The sequence below is a fragment of the Chelonoidis abingdonii genome, chromosome 9 (genome assembly GCF_003597395.2).
Source record: "Chelonoidis abingdonii isolate Lonesome George chromosome 9, CheloAbing_2.0, whole genome shotgun sequence".
Lineage (NCBI taxonomy): Eukaryota > Metazoa > Chordata > Testudines > Testudinidae > Chelonoidis > Chelonoidis abingdonii.
The window spans coordinates 14,373,330-14,390,321 of record NC_133777.1 but is presented as its reverse complement, the minus strand read 5'-3'; the positions used below and the strand labels follow the sequence as shown (position 1 = coordinate 14,390,321).

The 16,992-nt window shown below is 39.2% G+C and overlaps 1 protein-coding gene across 10 annotated transcripts in view; it reads left to right on the top strand.

Moving 5' to 3' along the window:
• The window catches only part of TRRAP (transformation/transcription domain associated protein), a 157,679-nt gene that overhangs the window by 53,016 nt on the left and 87,671 nt on the right, over positions 1-16,992 (top strand). For 6 of the 10 annotated variants that reach the window (XM_075069218.1, XM_032771009.2, XM_075069219.1 and 3 more), the window contains exons 31-45: positions 1,630-1,800; positions 3,106-3,174; positions 5,974-6,027; positions 6,167-6,187; positions 7,302-7,421; positions 7,739-7,858; positions 8,155-8,319; positions 9,822-10,003; positions 10,290-10,488; positions 11,133-11,261; positions 13,042-13,308; positions 14,104-14,310; positions 15,564-15,722; positions 15,812-15,946; positions 16,151-16,261. In XM_075069218.1, coding sequence (XP_074925319.1) covers positions 1,630-1,800; positions 3,106-3,174; positions 5,974-6,027; positions 6,167-6,187; positions 7,302-7,421; positions 7,739-7,858; positions 8,155-8,319; positions 9,822-10,003; positions 10,290-10,488; positions 11,133-11,261; positions 13,042-13,308; positions 14,104-14,310; positions 15,564-15,722; positions 15,812-15,946; positions 16,151-16,261 — 2,109 coding nt within the window. The remainder of the gene's footprint in view (positions 1-1,629; positions 1,801-3,105; positions 3,175-5,973; positions 6,028-6,166; positions 6,188-7,301; positions 7,422-7,738; positions 7,859-8,154; positions 8,320-9,821; positions 10,004-10,289; positions 10,489-11,132; positions 11,262-13,041; positions 13,309-14,103; positions 14,311-15,563; positions 15,723-15,811; positions 15,947-16,150; positions 16,262-16,992) is intronic. The other 4 variants (XM_075069223.1, XM_075069222.1, XM_075069221.1 and 1 more) reach the window with 2 other exon arrangements.

Genomic DNA, 16,992 nt, shown 5'->3' with positions numbered 1-16,992 from the left:
CCCCATAAACCCTTTTTTAATTGGCTTCCTGTCTGTGCAGGCCCCCTGGCTTGCCACAGCCACTCTCACAGGGAGTGGGGCAGTCCGCCCCACTACAGCTTTATCTTGTGCTGATTTATCTCTAACATAGCTTTAATGAATAAAGAGCTACTTAGTGTAATTATTAATATTAAGTAAGTGTTTACTATTCATAGTCAGTACACCTCTCCCTCAATATAACACTGTCTTTGGGAGCCAACAATTCTTACCGCATTATAGGTGAAACCGCGTTATATCGAACTTGATTTGATCCCCAGAGTGCTGCTTTACCACGTTATGTCCGAATTCATGTTATATTGGGAGGCGTTATATCGGGGTAGAGATGTATCTACTTTATAATGAGGAGCAGGCATTCATAGCATATTACACAGGATAAATTTCACACTAGTAATGTCAATGATCCACAGATTTGCAGGTCATGTGTGTACTCTGATCAGATTCCTTCCTGTGACGGGCTTTCTGTGGTGATGCCAGAGCTGGTTATAGCTCCCTGATTGTGAGGGCTGGCCCTGGCAAGAGTTAGAGCAGCTAAGAGGCTTAAATACCTTTTACCATTGGTAGAGGATCATCTCCTGACCTCTTCTAAAGCCCCTTCTCTCTTCTCCTGTGGTGGGAGTGTGGGAGCAGTTGATGCAGGAGCTGCCTTCGCCAGCTTCATGCTAGCAAGGGGTTCAGTTACACCAGAGGAAATTCCTACTATCCAACTGTGGCCAGATTCCAATCCCTTTGCACTACTGGGGCAGTGCAAAATGACCTCGGGATTTCAGCAGAGAATCTGGCCCTACAGCTTTAAACGAGTGTGTAACCAGTTACTGATATGGCTGGCCCTAAATATAGATTCTCCACAGTCCTTTCTTCAGTGGACTATGGCAGCTTGCAGTATTTTGCCCTTGCCTGTGGCATAATATAGCACATAGCTGTCCTCCGGTAAACTGTTGTGCATGCTGTGTGTGTGTGTTTTTTTTTTAATATAGTCAAAATCTCCAAACTCTGCTTGTGGATCTGATTTGGGTAATTTTATCCATTCTCAAGTTGCCTTTGGCAACTTGAATAGGTGGAGAGACACTGATGTTTGGTTTGTTGTGAAAAAAGCTACTGTGTGAACAAAATTTAACTGTTTATTATGACCAGGTCCCAAACATGTGGTTTTGCTTGTAACACAAAGCCTGAGTGTCTTTTACCTCTCAGTTAAGATCTTTTTCTGTTGCATTTTTAAAACTGCTGGTTAAATGAGAGAGAAATTTTAAATAATTATATACTTCTTCCCCAGTCAGAATTTTATAACTCCACAGTTAACAATAGTAGTATAGGAATAAAATCCTGTTAACCGAATCTCTTGTTTGCAGCACATTCCGTAAAATGAGCAATGTATCGCGATTAAACATGTTCTTCATAAGCCTCCATCCTGCCACCAAAAGCATTTTTTAAAACCAAACATTTGTTAAACCATTTTTTATTGTACAGCCATTTTATTGTGAACTTTAAAAATATGAAACCGGTTCTGCAGAGTTATTTTTTGTAAGTGTCTTTACAGAAGTAACTGAATTTTCTTTTATTTCTGTTGTGATTCCATGCTTTACTTCCTTGCAGTTCTTGGAAGGAGCTACAATAGAAGTAGATCAAATTCACACACACATGAGACCATTGCTCATGATGTTGGGAGATTATCGAAGCTTGACACTGAATGTTGTGAACCGTCTGACTTCTGTCACTAGACTTTTTCCAAACTCCTTTAATGACAAGTTCTGTGATCAGATGATGGTAAGCCCAATCCTTTTTTAAATGTTCCTAGGAGAATACTCCTTTTAACTGACATGGATAAAATTGAAGATTAAAAGAGCAGTTTAATAGTGATTTAATTAATAGATTGTACAAAAGGTTTCCATGCTTTACAATTCATGTATATTAATTTGTGATTTAAAATGTTTGCATGATTAGAATTGGATGAAAACCATCATTTCTAAAGAGGCTTAGTTAAGTGAAAAGGAAAACAACGAACAACCCTTTTTCTTCTAATGAAGTCAAACTTAATTATACTGAAATATCCTTGGACAGATTTCTCTCTAAATGTGGGGTTGCCAGGATACTATGGTAAACATTGTCTTGAAAACTTGCTTTTTACTTTTCAGTAGGATAATGTTTCGTGGGCAGGCTGGCATCTCTTTGAATGCTAAAATGATGGTAGTCTTTCCTTTATCTTTTGTATTTGGATTCCTAAAAAATTTGTCTATATCCTTTTGCCAGGGGCTCTAATACTCAGGAGATGAGTGATCATACTTGGTCATTTGATTTATATGATTTGTACATTAAAACATGTACAAATCAGTTACCAGATATGAACACCCGTTCCCATTTGCCTATCAGACTTAATAAATATCTTCCTGTTCAACCCACATGCGCACTTTCATATCCATCCCTTTTTTGAAAATTGGGGAATGTACCGTGCAGCAGGCCTTAAAGGTCAGTGGATTTGGGCTCTGTTGGATGAGGTGGTGAACGTAGTTCCAGAGTTGAGGGCTTTTAACACTCTCAGGTGACCTCAGCTGTTGTGATACCACATGAGGAATGAATTGGCAGCCATTAGATTTTACTATGCCTGTGTAATCCACTCCCTGTAGAAAGAACCTCTAAGAAAGGAGACCTGCTGCATTTTTCACTAGCTAAAGTTCCCTAATGAACTTCAGATGTAGCCCCATATAGGATGTATTAGCACTCCAGTCTAGAAGTGACAAAGGTATGGATAATTGTAGTAAGATCAAAAGAAAAGCTTGCAACCTTCCAATCAAGCACAGATTTAAAAGTTTTCTTGGCCTCTGTAGGTACCTGGTCAGTTTAGAAGCAGTTGAATGTCTTACAAGATCTGTAGGTTGCAAACCAGTGGGTCGCAAACAGCAGGCTAACCTTTCCAATCAAGGGAGCCGAACTAACTACTGACAGCTGTTTTAGTTTGCTTCCCTCAAAAATCAGGCTGTACGTCTGCTTTATCTAGTATAAAATCTTGCTGTGGCTTTCATGACTGGAATTGTAAAATTAGAGTAATCATACTGATGTTGGATTTCCCCACAGCAACACCTGCGTAAATGGATGGAAGTGGTAGTAATTACACATAAAGGAGGACAGAGGAGTGATGGAAATGTAAGTTAATAGTTCCTTTTATGGGGGAGGGAGAAGCCGAAGTAAGCAATGTAAACTCTTATCAAATACAGAAATCCTGCAACTGTAAATGTTACCATAACTGGATAGCCACTGAAGTTTTTGTTACAAGGCTGCATAAAACTACTTTTTTGAAATATTTGTGACAAATCTTAGTATCGGATGCTTTTGATTTGCATTTTAAATTGGTATTTACAGTGACTGAAATTCTCCTGGCAAAGATAGTGCATGTATAAGTGTCTCAGCACTTTTGCTCTGAAGTTGAAATGATGTGGAGGATCTTTGGTAGAATCTTGTGTAGTGGGGTGAATTTCATCTAGTGTGCGCAGTTTCCTAGGTCCTAATCCTGCAGTGAGGGCTTTATGGGCAGACACCCATTGTCTTCTGAGGTATCTGCCTGTATAGACCAGATTACACGATCAGTGACATAATTTCTCAATAGTCCATTTTTTTAAGTTCAGCTTGGTTTTATAGTTTAGTTTTCAGTTAATATACTGGATGTTCATGGCCTTTTTTGTCAGCAAATGTACACTACATATAACATTCCCCCTTCCATCCTAAATATGATTTTTGAAAGCTACATTTTAAAATTTTGTTTAATAATTAAGGTCAGTTTGTTGGTTTGTTGTGGGAAGTGATAGTTTGTTGAAATGTGGGAATTAAGTTTCCTTGCAAACTGAAAACTGCATAGTTTAAAGGCAAAGTGTGTTCTATAATACTGTACTTGTAGAAATAATTATCACATTCAGTGCTATAGTTTGTATTGTGTCTGCAATTCTATTAGGAACTATACCAGTAATTTCTACTAGGAGTACAGATTTATCACTGTTTCTAAACTTCCAAACTAGGAAGGAATCTGTTTTGTTTTGTTTCAGATTAGAACTAAATTGGGCTGGCTGTTTTTGTTTCAAGAAATGAAATGATTTTTTATCTACTTTTTTCTCTGTCCCATGAAAAAGCTAACTTCAGATCTAAATTGGTCATCGCTTCTGAATCAGATTGGGTTAATTTCTTGTTTGCGTTAAGATTTAAAAGTAGGCTACTGTGCATGCATGTTTGCCAAAATATTAATATTTATCTATTAATTCAGTGCACTGCTATGGCTTTCTGTAAACTGCTATTGGGATCCATTTTTTCCCACTCCTGATGATTGTAGATACAGTTGAGTCTTTTATAGTAGTCGTCTTTCAGTCCACAGTGGGGCACCACTGTAACTGTTCTTTGTCTAGTTCTCTCTACATATTAGACATATTTCACTCAGCTGTGAATTCTTTTGCTTTTAATGTTTTCTGTCACAATCTTTTGTCTCTATGTATTTTTTTTGTGTTAAACATTCCGTCCCCCAAGAACAAAAAAACTGTGGTGGAGAAAAAGCTATTTCAAACAACGTTGTGAATGTTTGACACATGTTCAACATTTTCAAATAGTTTTTTTCTGACGACGCTTACATTTAAAAAAGATTTGATTAAACAAAGATAATTCAGTCTTAAATTTTACTCTTTTTTTATTAGATGCTCATCTCAAGAGAGTCCTTAATACTACAAATATTAGTAAATTGAAGAAAATGCACTTTGACACTGATCTTCACACAGTTTACACAGCAGATGTTCTTCATGCATCCATGTATGAGCTGGTTTTTGTAACTTCATCTCCTATGAGAGAGAAATGGGGGTGACGTTAATTAGTCAAGAGGATTAATTGTAGTTAGCATTAATACGTGTTTCTTCTTGGGGTTTGTGGACTCAAAAATTTCACCGGTTCACATTAAAAGCAAATTTCTATTAGTGTGAAGTGGTTCTTGAAGTGCCTTGTATTATACAAACTGATTGTGAATGCTAGCTTCAGGAGATCGTAACTTCAGTGGAGATTTAGAGGCTGAGAAAAAGAAGCACATCTGCTTGAGGGTGGTTTGAAGCACTATTCCTTTAAAAAAAATTTAAAATGACTTTAAGCAATTTTTATCCTTCTCTCTTCATCTATAAATTGGGGTGAGGTGAATAGGACTCCATGCTCTTTTTGAGCACTCTTGTTTTGATACCGGTGTTGTCATGCAGTTCTCAGAATCTGAACACTCTGATTAGCTGACAAGACATTAATCATTTTGCCTTCTAGTAAAATGCTTTGCTGCAAAATTCCACAAGGCCTGCATTTTTCAAGGAAAAAAAATGGCACTTGTAAACTAAAAAGGCTAAAAAAATAATCTCAGTTAAAAACTGATTTATAATGATGTAAATTCTGTCAGGGTAAACCCAGATATAAAGTAAGAGAGCCAGAATTATTCAGCTTTTTTGATCCTTAATCCTTGCCACTTAAAACAGCCCTTTTGTAGCTTAATGTAGCCCTGATTACGTGCGACTGGTAGTAAAAAAAATATTGCATTCCAAGTGGAAATGAATTTTTAATTAATGGATCTGATGCTTAAAAGCTTCATTAAAAAAGCTAGTCTTTCCTTACTCCATATGAAATAAAGTAACTTTGTTTTGATTAAGCAGAGTGCAACAAATTTTCCTCCCCTCATCAACAATGTTGCTTAAGTGAATATTTGAATTTTTGTTTTGGGGGAGGGCTGAAGTCCATTAAAAAGACTTGTGTAGTTTGATATTTGAAGCATTGAAGGTTTTTGTTGTCTGCGTGGGCAATACTTGTCTCTGAAGATATCTGAATATTGTTTCCACTGTCTTGTTCATCCCTAATATTTTATTGTGCACAAATATATGGGAAATTATATGTAAACAATGTAAAAATAGAAAAAAAAAAGATGCTTTTCCTCCCCATCCTCAGGAGAGCATTTCAGAGTGCGGGAGATGTTCGTTGTCTCCATTCTGTCAGTTTGAGGTGAGAACATAACCCTATTAAAGTCAGTTTCTGACTGCAATCTGAAGAATAGCATATACTTTTTTTACATTTTTGTGTTTTCTTTCTTTCTTTCTTTCTTTTTTTTTTTTTTCATGCTGTAATTTTTGTTTTGGTTCAGCCTGCCGTGGAAGGGGTAGAGGTGAGAAATTCAGTGGAGGCCCCAGGAGGTTCTTTGTTGTTGTGTTTGGTTTTTGCTGTGATATGTTAGCTGTATTGTTATGTAATGGGCAGAGTGCATTGTGCCTTTGAGTGCAGTGCTGTGACTTGTCCTATGTTTGTCTGTGGCGGAGTTGTTTTAGTAACATTGCTGTGAAGGATGTTCAGCATGTTTTGTACTAGGAAGTTTGGAGCAGAACTTTTAAGAGCTTTCCAAGGGATCTAATAATCTGAATGGATTTTATAAATTTAAGCCCCAGTCCGGCAGTGTGCTCTGTGTAGGCGGCCCCAAGGACCTGCTTGTGCAGATCAGATTACAGGATTGGTGCCTTAATGCTTTGTATTTAAATTCAGTTTAAAAAACACCGGTAATATCCCACTACAAACATGGTACATAGTCTCTGTTAGAAATGGATTTATTTTTCCTCTTCTTTTGGTTCCTTGAATACTATTCATTAAGTGATATTCCCACTCTGAATAGAAAATACAGTTCATTGCCCTAGGAAAATGTAAAACACATTTAAACTACACAATTTTAAAAAGAAATCCTGACATTTGCTCAGACATTTAGAAGAATCAATATTTGATGGGAGAGCAAAGCTGTTTTTAAAAATAGCCAGCCACATGCAACATGCATCGAACAGTGATGGGAGGGTACTTTTCTTTCACTCCTATTCTGCTGTTGTGGAGTGCGTATGGGAAATGGTTCTGAGCTGCTAGTTTGGATTTTTGAAGTGTGAACCGCTCAATATAGTGCCGCAATGAATCCTCATAATTCCCCTCATCACCATTCTCATTACACACAGTCTAGCTTTAATATTAAAATATCACTGAAGAAACAAAGTAAATAAATAAAATATGCCTTACAATAACATGATACCAAAATGGGGGAAAAAATATATATTTCTTCAGGACAGATTCCTTCCATGTAGTGGGGTAAGTAGTTCCTGCTTATTTGTTAACTCCTTGCTTTTGTTTGCCAGCTGTGCTAATATATAGATAGAAAAATGTAGTCATGGTAAGATCTGTGGTAATATGTTTGTACGTTTAGTTAGGAATTGTTAGTTTATTTTGATAATGTTTATTTTTATCTGTAGGAAATGAAGATTTGTTCAGCAATCATAAACCTATTTCATCTGATCCCAGCTGCTCCTCAGACTCTAGTTAAACCTTTGCTGGAAGTTGTGATGAAAACAGAACGGGCTATGTTGATAGAGGTAAAAATGGAGTTTAATTTTGCCAATTGCCTCTTTTATTGCTTTTATAATACTCCTGTTAAGTGTTTTTTTTAATTGTTCCAGCCACCTGTGTAAGATTATTTTGGTATAAAAATTGATTTGTAACAAATTATCTCATCTTTTAAGACTGATAATACTTGGTTTAAGACCTTGGGGTGGTTGTGGTTGCTAACAAATTCATTTTACACCTGTACACATGTTAACTTCAGTGCTCTATTTTTTGCCAGATAATGTGAGAGGAATGGATAAATTGAATAAAGGGAAATAATTTAATTAAAACATTATGAATGTTTCAGGCAGGCAGTCCATTCAGAGAACCACTGATAAAGTTTCTGACACGTCATCCATCCCAGACTGTTGAGCTGTTCATGATGGAAGCGACTTTAAATGATCCACAGTGGAGCAGAATGTTCATGGTAATATCTGCGAACAATAGTCCAATTTTGATAAATGAGAAGTTATTCATGTATCTTTTTACCATTATTCTGACTGTGTGGTATCTGCTGTGTCAGACAAAATACCAGACTTCAGTCTTGAGGACTTGAGTCAGTGGCACCTTTTTATGAGTATTAAATTGAGGCACAAAATTAAAATGCATTAAGTCCAAGTGGTATAGGTAAACTAAACATGGGTATACAACTGTGTGATGATACAACCTTTGGTATGTTTTCATTAAAATTTATTCCTGTAATGGTTGGTTGCCCTTCTCCAGAGTTTTTTAAAACACAAAGATGCGAAGCCTTTACGAGATGTCCTGGCAGCTAATCCAAATAGATTTATCACTTTACTGTTACCTGGTGGCACCCAAGCTGCTGTTAGACCTGGATCACCAAGCACCAGCACAATGCGTCTTGATCTTCAGTTTCAGGCTATCAAGGTATTTATTTGCTGTTTGCACAAACGTTGTCATGGATAGTTCAAATCTGTTTAGAGGGACGCTGACTATAGATACATTGAATAATGTCACATATATATTGGTAGATTTGTAAAACAGTTTAAAAAAATTGAATTTCCCTTTCACCTGCCAGTTTACTTGTTGCATGTTACTTGGCTTTAAGAAAACAGACAGTCATTTTGACTCTTCTGTTTCTCAGTTACTAGCATAATGCTGCCAATACTGAATAGGGACGTTTAAACTTTTTAAAAATATATCTTTCATTGGAGCTAAAAAGAAAAGGAATTAATGGCAGTGTTTCTATGGGCAGTTTTTGTAGAACCATATTTAGCCCTCAATCAATCTGAAATTCGTCCGTGTATATCAAGATTGTTGTTATGGAATGTTGTTGTAGCTGTGTTTGGTCCCAGGATATTAGAGAGACAATGTGGGTGAGGTTATATCTTTTATTGGACCAACTTCTGTTGGTGAGAGAGACAAACTTTTGAGCTTACACAGAGCTCTTCTTCAGGTCTGGGAAGCATACTCAGTGTCATAGCTAAATGCAAAGTGGAACAGATTGTTTAGCATAAGTAGTTAACATGTATTTCATATTTTTAGTGTCTAGCAAAATTTTATAAATTTTAAGCTTCAAGGCACGTTCATAACTTTTGCTAAACACTAAAAATCATGGACTTAATAGAGGCACTGGATTTATGGCTTATTACAACAGTTTTTAACCCACTAAACCTCCCCACAGCTTTCCCCCACCCCACTCCCTTTTCCCCACCCCACACCTGGTGATTGGAGAGGTGTTAATGAGCCTGTTCACCTTGAGTGGTTCCTTGAAGTCTATGTGGGCAACTTGTGCTAAACAGTCTGTTCCACCTTGTATTTGAGAGACAAGGTGAGTAAGGTAATATCTTTTTATTGGACCAACTTCTGTTGGTGAGAGAGACAAGCTTTCAAGTTACACAGAGCTCTTCCCCTGGTCTGGGAAAGGTACGAAGAGTGTCAGTTAAATACAAGATCAAACAAATAGCATATGTGCTAACTACTTATGCTAAGCTAATGCAGAAGTTCTCAAACTAGCGGGGGAGGGGGCCATGAGAAGTCAGTCTGCCTTCAGAGCTGGGTGCCTGGCCAGCAGCTGCTGCTCTTCACGCTGCCTTCAGAGCTGGGCGGTGGTATATGCCTTTGTGTGGAAGGAGCAGAGGGGCAGGGGGCGCAAAGGACTTCAGACACTACGAAAGGGTGTGTGTAGGGAGGGCACAATCAAATAAACTTGACAACTGCTGTTCTAAGGGAGCATTCAAGGTGAAGTGGCCTGTTAAAAACTCGTTTCCCAGGCCAGAAGAAGTGCTCTGCATAAGCTCGAAAGAGTGTCTCTTTTACCCACAGAAGTTGGTCTAATAAAAGATATTAACTAACCCAGCTTGTCTCTCTGATTGCTATTATTAGATATATGTTTAATAGATGTATTTGTCTTGTTTGTTTTTTGACAGATCATAAGTATTATAGTTAAGAATGATGAATGTTGGTTGGCAAATCAGCATTCCTTAGTGAGTCAGTTAAGACGCGTGTGGGTAAGCGAAGCTTTTCAAGAAAGACATCGTAAGGAGAATATGGCTGCAACAAACTGGAAAGAACCTAAACTACTGGCATACTGCTTACTGAATTACTGCAAGTATGTAGAACTATTTATTTATTGATCAAATCAATTTTTTTCCATTTTGTGTATATCTTTTCTGTACTCTAAAAATAATACTGCTGCATAATCCTGTGTGGAAGAAAAGACTGAAAGTTGCTCCTTCATGCTACCTTTAGAACCAAAACCAAGACTACTTTTAGCAAGTCCTGGGGTTTTTTAACTGTGCACGTTTAAAAGCAAGGATGACTCCTCCACCAAGTTATCAAACAGAATAATCTGATACCAGTTTCTCATGAGAGGTTTTAATTGTTTCCTTTTCCAGATGGAATTATGGTGATATAGAATTGCTCTTCCAGCTGCTTCGAGCTTTTACAGGCCGTTTTCTCTGCAATATGACTTTCTTAAAGGAGTACATGGAAGAAGAAATCCCCAAAAACTATAGTATTTCTCAAAAACGGGCTCTGTTCTTCCGGTTTGTAGACTTCAATGACCCAAACTTTGGAGATGAGCTGAAAGCCAAGGTAAATAAAGCAATTACATCAAAATAAGCCGATATTTAGGTTTAATTCTCATCTTGGGAACTAGGGCAACAAACCTCACTTGCTTAAATGTCAAAAAGAGTTCAGTAATTGGCAGAACCAATTGTGTGAAAATACCATATGTGGAAGACCAATTAATAGATGGCATCAGCAACTGACTTTCAAAATTGAGGATTTCTTAGGGTATGCCTATGTGGCCTTGCAGTTTGGACTTTGGGTTGTAAATTGCAGAGTGCACTAGCGTGCTTTGCTTTAACTCCCACGTGTGGCAAACAACTGGCGTGAACTAAAAGGTTGTTGCAGCACAGCATGCTAGTATATTCTGTAGTCCAGACCAAAAGTCCAGACTGCAGGCTGTGTAGACAAACCCTTAATCTGCCCTTTCTAGGAAGCCGACTTTTGTGTCGTGTCTCTCTCTCCCCCCCCCCCCCATAATAATAATAATCTGTCCTGGCTTTTTTACATTCAGTCTCTAAGTTTGAAACAGAGAACTTCAAGAGGCTCTGAATCTGAAGTGCATTGGTTTTGTCAGTAGTCAGAAATAATCCACATAGCTTTATTAAGTAATTGTTTTATTTAGAGAACTTAATAGCATAGTATTAACTTCTTCCATTCCTGGTTTGTAGGTTCTGCAGCATATCTTGAATCCTGCATTCTTGTATAGTTTTGAAAAGGCAGAAGGAGAACAACTTCTGGGACCACCCAACCCAGAAGGAGATAATCCAGAAAGTATCACCAGTGTTTTTATAACAAAGGTATCCATCCCTGCTCGCTTTAAAGAATTGAAAAGCGAAAAATAAAATAAATGTACCTAAATTGGTTGACATTTCAATCCTGCTCTGAATTATTCTTGCTACTTCGGGCCAGGGCTCTCTCTAAATATAAGTGGTCAATTATACTGACTCATATAATGATTTTGAATTGTGGAGAAATATCCACCAGGAGCTAGAATGAAATTACAAATACTCAAGTTACTTGTGACTGCATTAGGATTTCAACATATTACTTTACGAATGAAGGCTTGCTGCAGTAACCCCATGTGTCACCTACCTCTTGGTAAGAAGAGTGTTTAAAGACGCTTGAAGTTGTTATAGAACTGATTTTTGTGCCTCATTATTATACCTGTCAGCAAATATAAGATGGTCACTGATGAAGATATTTTGAAGGCCAGATCTTCAGAAGTGCTCAGCTCCCCTTATTATAAAAATGTGTTCACTTCATTTAGTTGCCAGAGTGGGAGCTGAACTGTAGAGGAACAGACTCACCCCTGCAGCGCCTTCTGCTGGTGACTTCTGGGAATTAGCTCGTTCCAGCTCTGGTGTGCCCTCTGCAGGCTGGTGATCCGCTGTCCTCTGGCCCCCCATGTCCCTCCCAGATCCAGTGCTCTGTTGTCTGGGGTGCTGCCCCCTGGCAGTTACCCCCCCCCCCAGTCTTAGGGTCTCCCCTCCCTGGAGAACCCCCACCTACTATCCCCACCTCGCCTCAGTATATGGCTACTGCCAGTCATTGTCTAGCCCCTGGGGCAGACTGCAGTATCAGCCTACTCATCACTGGCAAGGTTGGGTTTGGACCTGTTGCCTTTGCCTACCCCTGGGCTGCCCTTTGGAACGCCCAGTACCTGTTGGCCTTATGCTAGGCAGCAGCCTAGGGCTTTCCAGGCTGGAGCTCCCCAGCCTTTCCTCAGCTCTGTGCCATTCATGTACCCTGTCTCCAGCTCCCTGCAGGCAGACAGAGACTGCTGAGCTCCTTTCTCCCAGCCTCTTTATACAGTCCAGCTGTGGCCTAATTGGGGCGTGGCCCAGCTGAAGCCATTTCCCAATCAGCCCATTTTAGCAGCTTCCAGCCACAACCTTCCCCCAGGGCTGTTTTAAGCCCTTCAGGGCAGGAGCGGGTTAACCACCCTGCTACATGAACTCTTATGGAAATCTAGCCTCCGTTGTGTGTGCTGAAGACTTCTGAAAACCTGGCCCTAAATGTAGATGTATGTGCATACAGTATAATCAAAGATCATTTGGGCAATAGATGTGAAATGGACAGTTGCCCATTCCTTTGGAGAGTGCTGATCAGGGGCGGCTCCAGGCATCAGCATGCCAAGCGCGTGCCTGGGGCGGCAAGCCATGGGGGGCATCCTGCTGGTCGCCGCAAGGGCGGTAGGCAGGTTGCCTTCGGCAGCATGCCTGCAGAGGCTTCGTTGGTCCCGCAGCTTCAGCGGACCTCCCGCAGGCATGCCGCTGAATCCACGGGACCGGGGACCTCTCACAGGCAAGCCGCGGAAGGCAGCCTGCCTGCTGTGCTTGGGACGGCAAAATACCTAAAGCCGCCCCTGGTGCTGATGGCTGGTGATTAAAAGTACATTGTTCTAAAAGTCATCTTACAGTTACTGCAGATACTTTTTCAGGTTGGTATGTGTTTTTTATAGACTTTGTGGACTATATTTGTTCTTGTAGTTGGTAATGTGTGTAGAGCTTTTGAAGATATTTATTTATTCCCCGCCCCCCCCCCCCCCCCTCTCCTCCCCTCCACTCTTGGGAATAGGTACTTGACCCAGAAAAGCAGGCAGATATGCTGGATTCACTCAGAATTTATCTCTTGCAATTTGCAACGCTTCTTGTGGAACATGCCCCACATCACATTCATGACAATAACAAGAACCGGAACAGCAAACTGCGGCGCCTGATGACCTTTGCCTGGCCCTGTCTCTTGTCTAAGGCGTGTGTGGACCCAGCGTGCAAGTACAGTGGACATTTGCTTTTAGCACACATCATTGCAAAATTTGCCATACATAAGAAGATAGTGTTGCAGGTATTGTGTACAAATTTGCACTAATATGCTAAGGGGATGCTGATAAGTACTATTCCTGGTGTATGCTTTCTTTAATCAGTTATTTTGTACTGTAATGGAGGGCCTGTCATGGAGGATGGAGATGTAGTTTTGAATAATCATTATACATGTGATAACTAAAACCATAAGAGCAGATAAGATCACCCAGGGAGCAAGCACAGAAGAAGCGCGCCAAAGACCAGCACCTTGTGAGGTATCTACAAGAAGGGATCCAGTAAAGGCAGTAGGTGAGAGAGGAGAGTCATCACTTGGGAAGTTCAGTGGAAAGATGGGCTTGTTCCTGGTAATGAAGGCAGCAAAAAGATAATGAAAAATTTGAACTGGCCTTAATATAGAGAAGATCATTGGTAACTTTCAGGGCAGTTTTAGAATATGAAGAGGGTAGAAGGTAACTGACAGGTATAAAGGAGAGAGATACAGGCAATTCAAGATAGTGGGCATAGATGACACTTTCAAAGAGCTTGGAGCTGGTGAATAAGGGAGATGAGGCAGTGAAGAAGCAGGTAATATTTAGAGATCTCTTAGAATCAGGGCATTAGCAGTATCATTTAAAAAAATGGTGTTTGAGAAAGAGGTCAAGGGATTCGTGGGGGAGACGCTTAAGAAAACTTAGCATCAGACACTGGGGAAAAACAGGATAGCAGGTTCAGGACAAGGAAGTGAAACTGCCATTTATTCAAGGGAAAAGGTCTTAAACATGGTGTAAACCTCTTCTAAAGAATAATACATCTCTTAAAGAGGATCACTCCTTTTTAGGTTTTTCACAGTCTTCTAAAAGCTCATGCAATGGAGGCTCGAGCAATTGTCAGGCAAGCAATGGCTATTCTAACGCCAGCTGTGCCTGCTCGAATGGAGGATGGACATCAGATGCTGACTCATTGGACACGAAAAATCATTGTAGAAGAGGGCCATACAGTTCCACAGCTGGTCCATATTTTGCATTTAATAGTACAGCATTTCAAGGTATGTATACAGTGACCACCCGAACACTTGGACAAATTATCCTAGATGCCTAGGAGATATAATACAGACTAAATAAAAATTAGTGAGATCCAAATTATGTAGCAGAGAACAAATATTTAAAGGAGATGGTTCTGTATGCACATGTGCATACTACAAATGTTTAAAGCTGAAAATGCTGTTAACGTAACAATATATCTGTGCAATTCTGAAATGCCTCTGTCTCTTCTAACTTTTACTTTTACATTGTTACATCTTTCCCTTTTCTACCCACATGCCCTCTGCATTGCTTTTTGTTTGTTAAAGCCTCCTCCACCCTTACATGGTGGTTTAAAGAGTCGTGTTCCCAAAAGTGCACAAATGCTTCAAATACCAATTTAACTTAAGCAAAGGGTCAGCTTGGTCTTGGTCCAAAAGCACTCTTAAAATTAGCTTGCACACGGTATGAAATAACGTAAATAGGGAGCCAACTGTAGTGCTAATAAAACATTTGAAAGCAACACTAAAATTGAAGTTTGGAGTGGTTTGTTTCCAAAATGAAACACTAGATAGGTATAATTCTTATGTCAGCATAACTTATGTCAGTCGGGGGTGAGTGACCCCTGAGTGACATAAATTACACTGGCATAAGCACCCTTGTGGACAGTGCTATGTCAGCAGGAGAGCTTCTTCCAGTGACATACACCTCTACCCTGATATAACGTGACCAGATATAACACGAATTCGGATATAATGTGGTAAAGCAGTGCTCCGGGGTGGGGAGGGGGCGGGTGGGCTGGGCTGTGCACTCCTGTGGATTAAAGCAAGTTCGATGTAATGCGGTTTCACCTATAATTCAGTAAGATTTTTTTTGGCTCCCAAGGACAGCGTTATATCAAGGTAGAGGTGTAGCTACCGCCCCTTGCGGGAGGGGAGTAGTTAAGCTGACGGGAGAGCTCTCTCCTGTTGGCCTAGAGCAGCTGTTAGAAAGCTTGCAGCGGTACAGCTGTATTGGTGCAGCTGTACTGCTGTACACTCTCTAGTATAGCTGTAGTCTTAGTCTGGGTTACCTGTGAGTCAGGGAAAATCTGGCCAGGAATGTTTGTTTTACAAAATACCAGCTTCTTGTCTTAATTCTAGAGGGATGAGCGTGGTGCAGATATAACCAGCTCTGGGCTTTAAAGGCAATTAATTTACCATTCTGTTTCCTGTGTGGTAGGGAATATGTAGCATATAGTGAGTTTACATGTAACACATTTATGAATCCATTTCTACAGGTTTACTACCCTGTAAGACACCATTTAGTGCAGCATATGGTTAGTGCCATGCAGAGGCTGGGTTTCACTCCCAGTGTTACCATTGAACAAAGAAAACTGGCTGTGGACCTTGCTGAAGTAGTCATCAAATGGGAATTGCAGAGAATTAAAGATCAACAGGTAGGAGTAGTAACAGTCTTGGTGAACTTCCAAATGTTACCATGATTTTTTTTTTTTTTTTTTAAATTTGTGTATCACTGATATTTCAGCCAGATTCAGATATGGATCCAAGTGCAAGTGGAGAAGGAGCAAGTTCTGCCTCATCTTCTGTTAAAAGAGGATTGTCTGTTGATTCTGGTCAAGAGGTGAAACGATTCAGGACAGCTACTGGGGCAATAAGTGCAGTAAGAAATATTCACTTTCCTTTTGTTCTTATAACCAGTAATTTTAAGACTGAGTAACCTTAATGTTCATTTTCCTTCATAATTTTGTAACCTGCTCACTGTTAAACTAAGATTCATTCATAGTTGTGCTTTATATTATTATTTAAACACAATATATTATATACCATTTACCCCTCTTTTATTGAGCAAAAATTGTGTGCACAGGTATTTGGACGTACTCAGTCATTGCCAGGAGCTGATGCACTTCTTTCGAAGCCAATTGACAAGCAGCATACAGATACTGTGGTCAACTTCCTCATTAGAATTGCTTGCCAGGTACTGTCTGATTCTGAAATGTATGTACCAATGCTTCATTCGTGTTCAAAAATGCAAATAAACTTTTATTATACAGCATTATTTTCAGTCTGGGATAAATGTATAAACTTTAACAATGGCTGTCGTCTTCTGAAAAGTTTGGAAATTGATATGAAACGGTCATATGAAAAACATAGGGTTGTGCCAATTTTTAAGTACATTTTTATTAAAAATATTCATGTTCCGTATTTTTGTAGTTATACTCTGAGATGTCTATAGCTGCCGAGGCATTTAGATGTAAAGAACTTTAAGAAATTGACTTGGTTTTTGAGATATAAAAATATATTTTGTAGCAATACTAGAACAATTATTACTTAGGTTTCTACATGCCTAAATCCATGATCAGTGGGTGAGAAAACAAAGTCCTACTGACCTTCACCAAGACGTAGCCTCTTAAGTGCAACTTTGAAAATATGACTTAGACTCCTAAGCTGCTGAGATGCTTTTGAAAATGTTACCCCCAGAAAAATTTTAAACATGAATAAACTAAAGAACTTTAAACTGCTCACAAATTGTGAACATGACAATTAAATTAATCAAAATAGTTCCTGTGAATTGTTTGCTCAGCTGTATTCTTAGCAAAATACATTTTAAAATATTGTTGCAACTTGACATCCCTTTTTGAGAATTTTTTCAGAGCCGTAACATCTTAAAATCAGTTTATTCATAAATACAATACTAGTCTTTTGGGT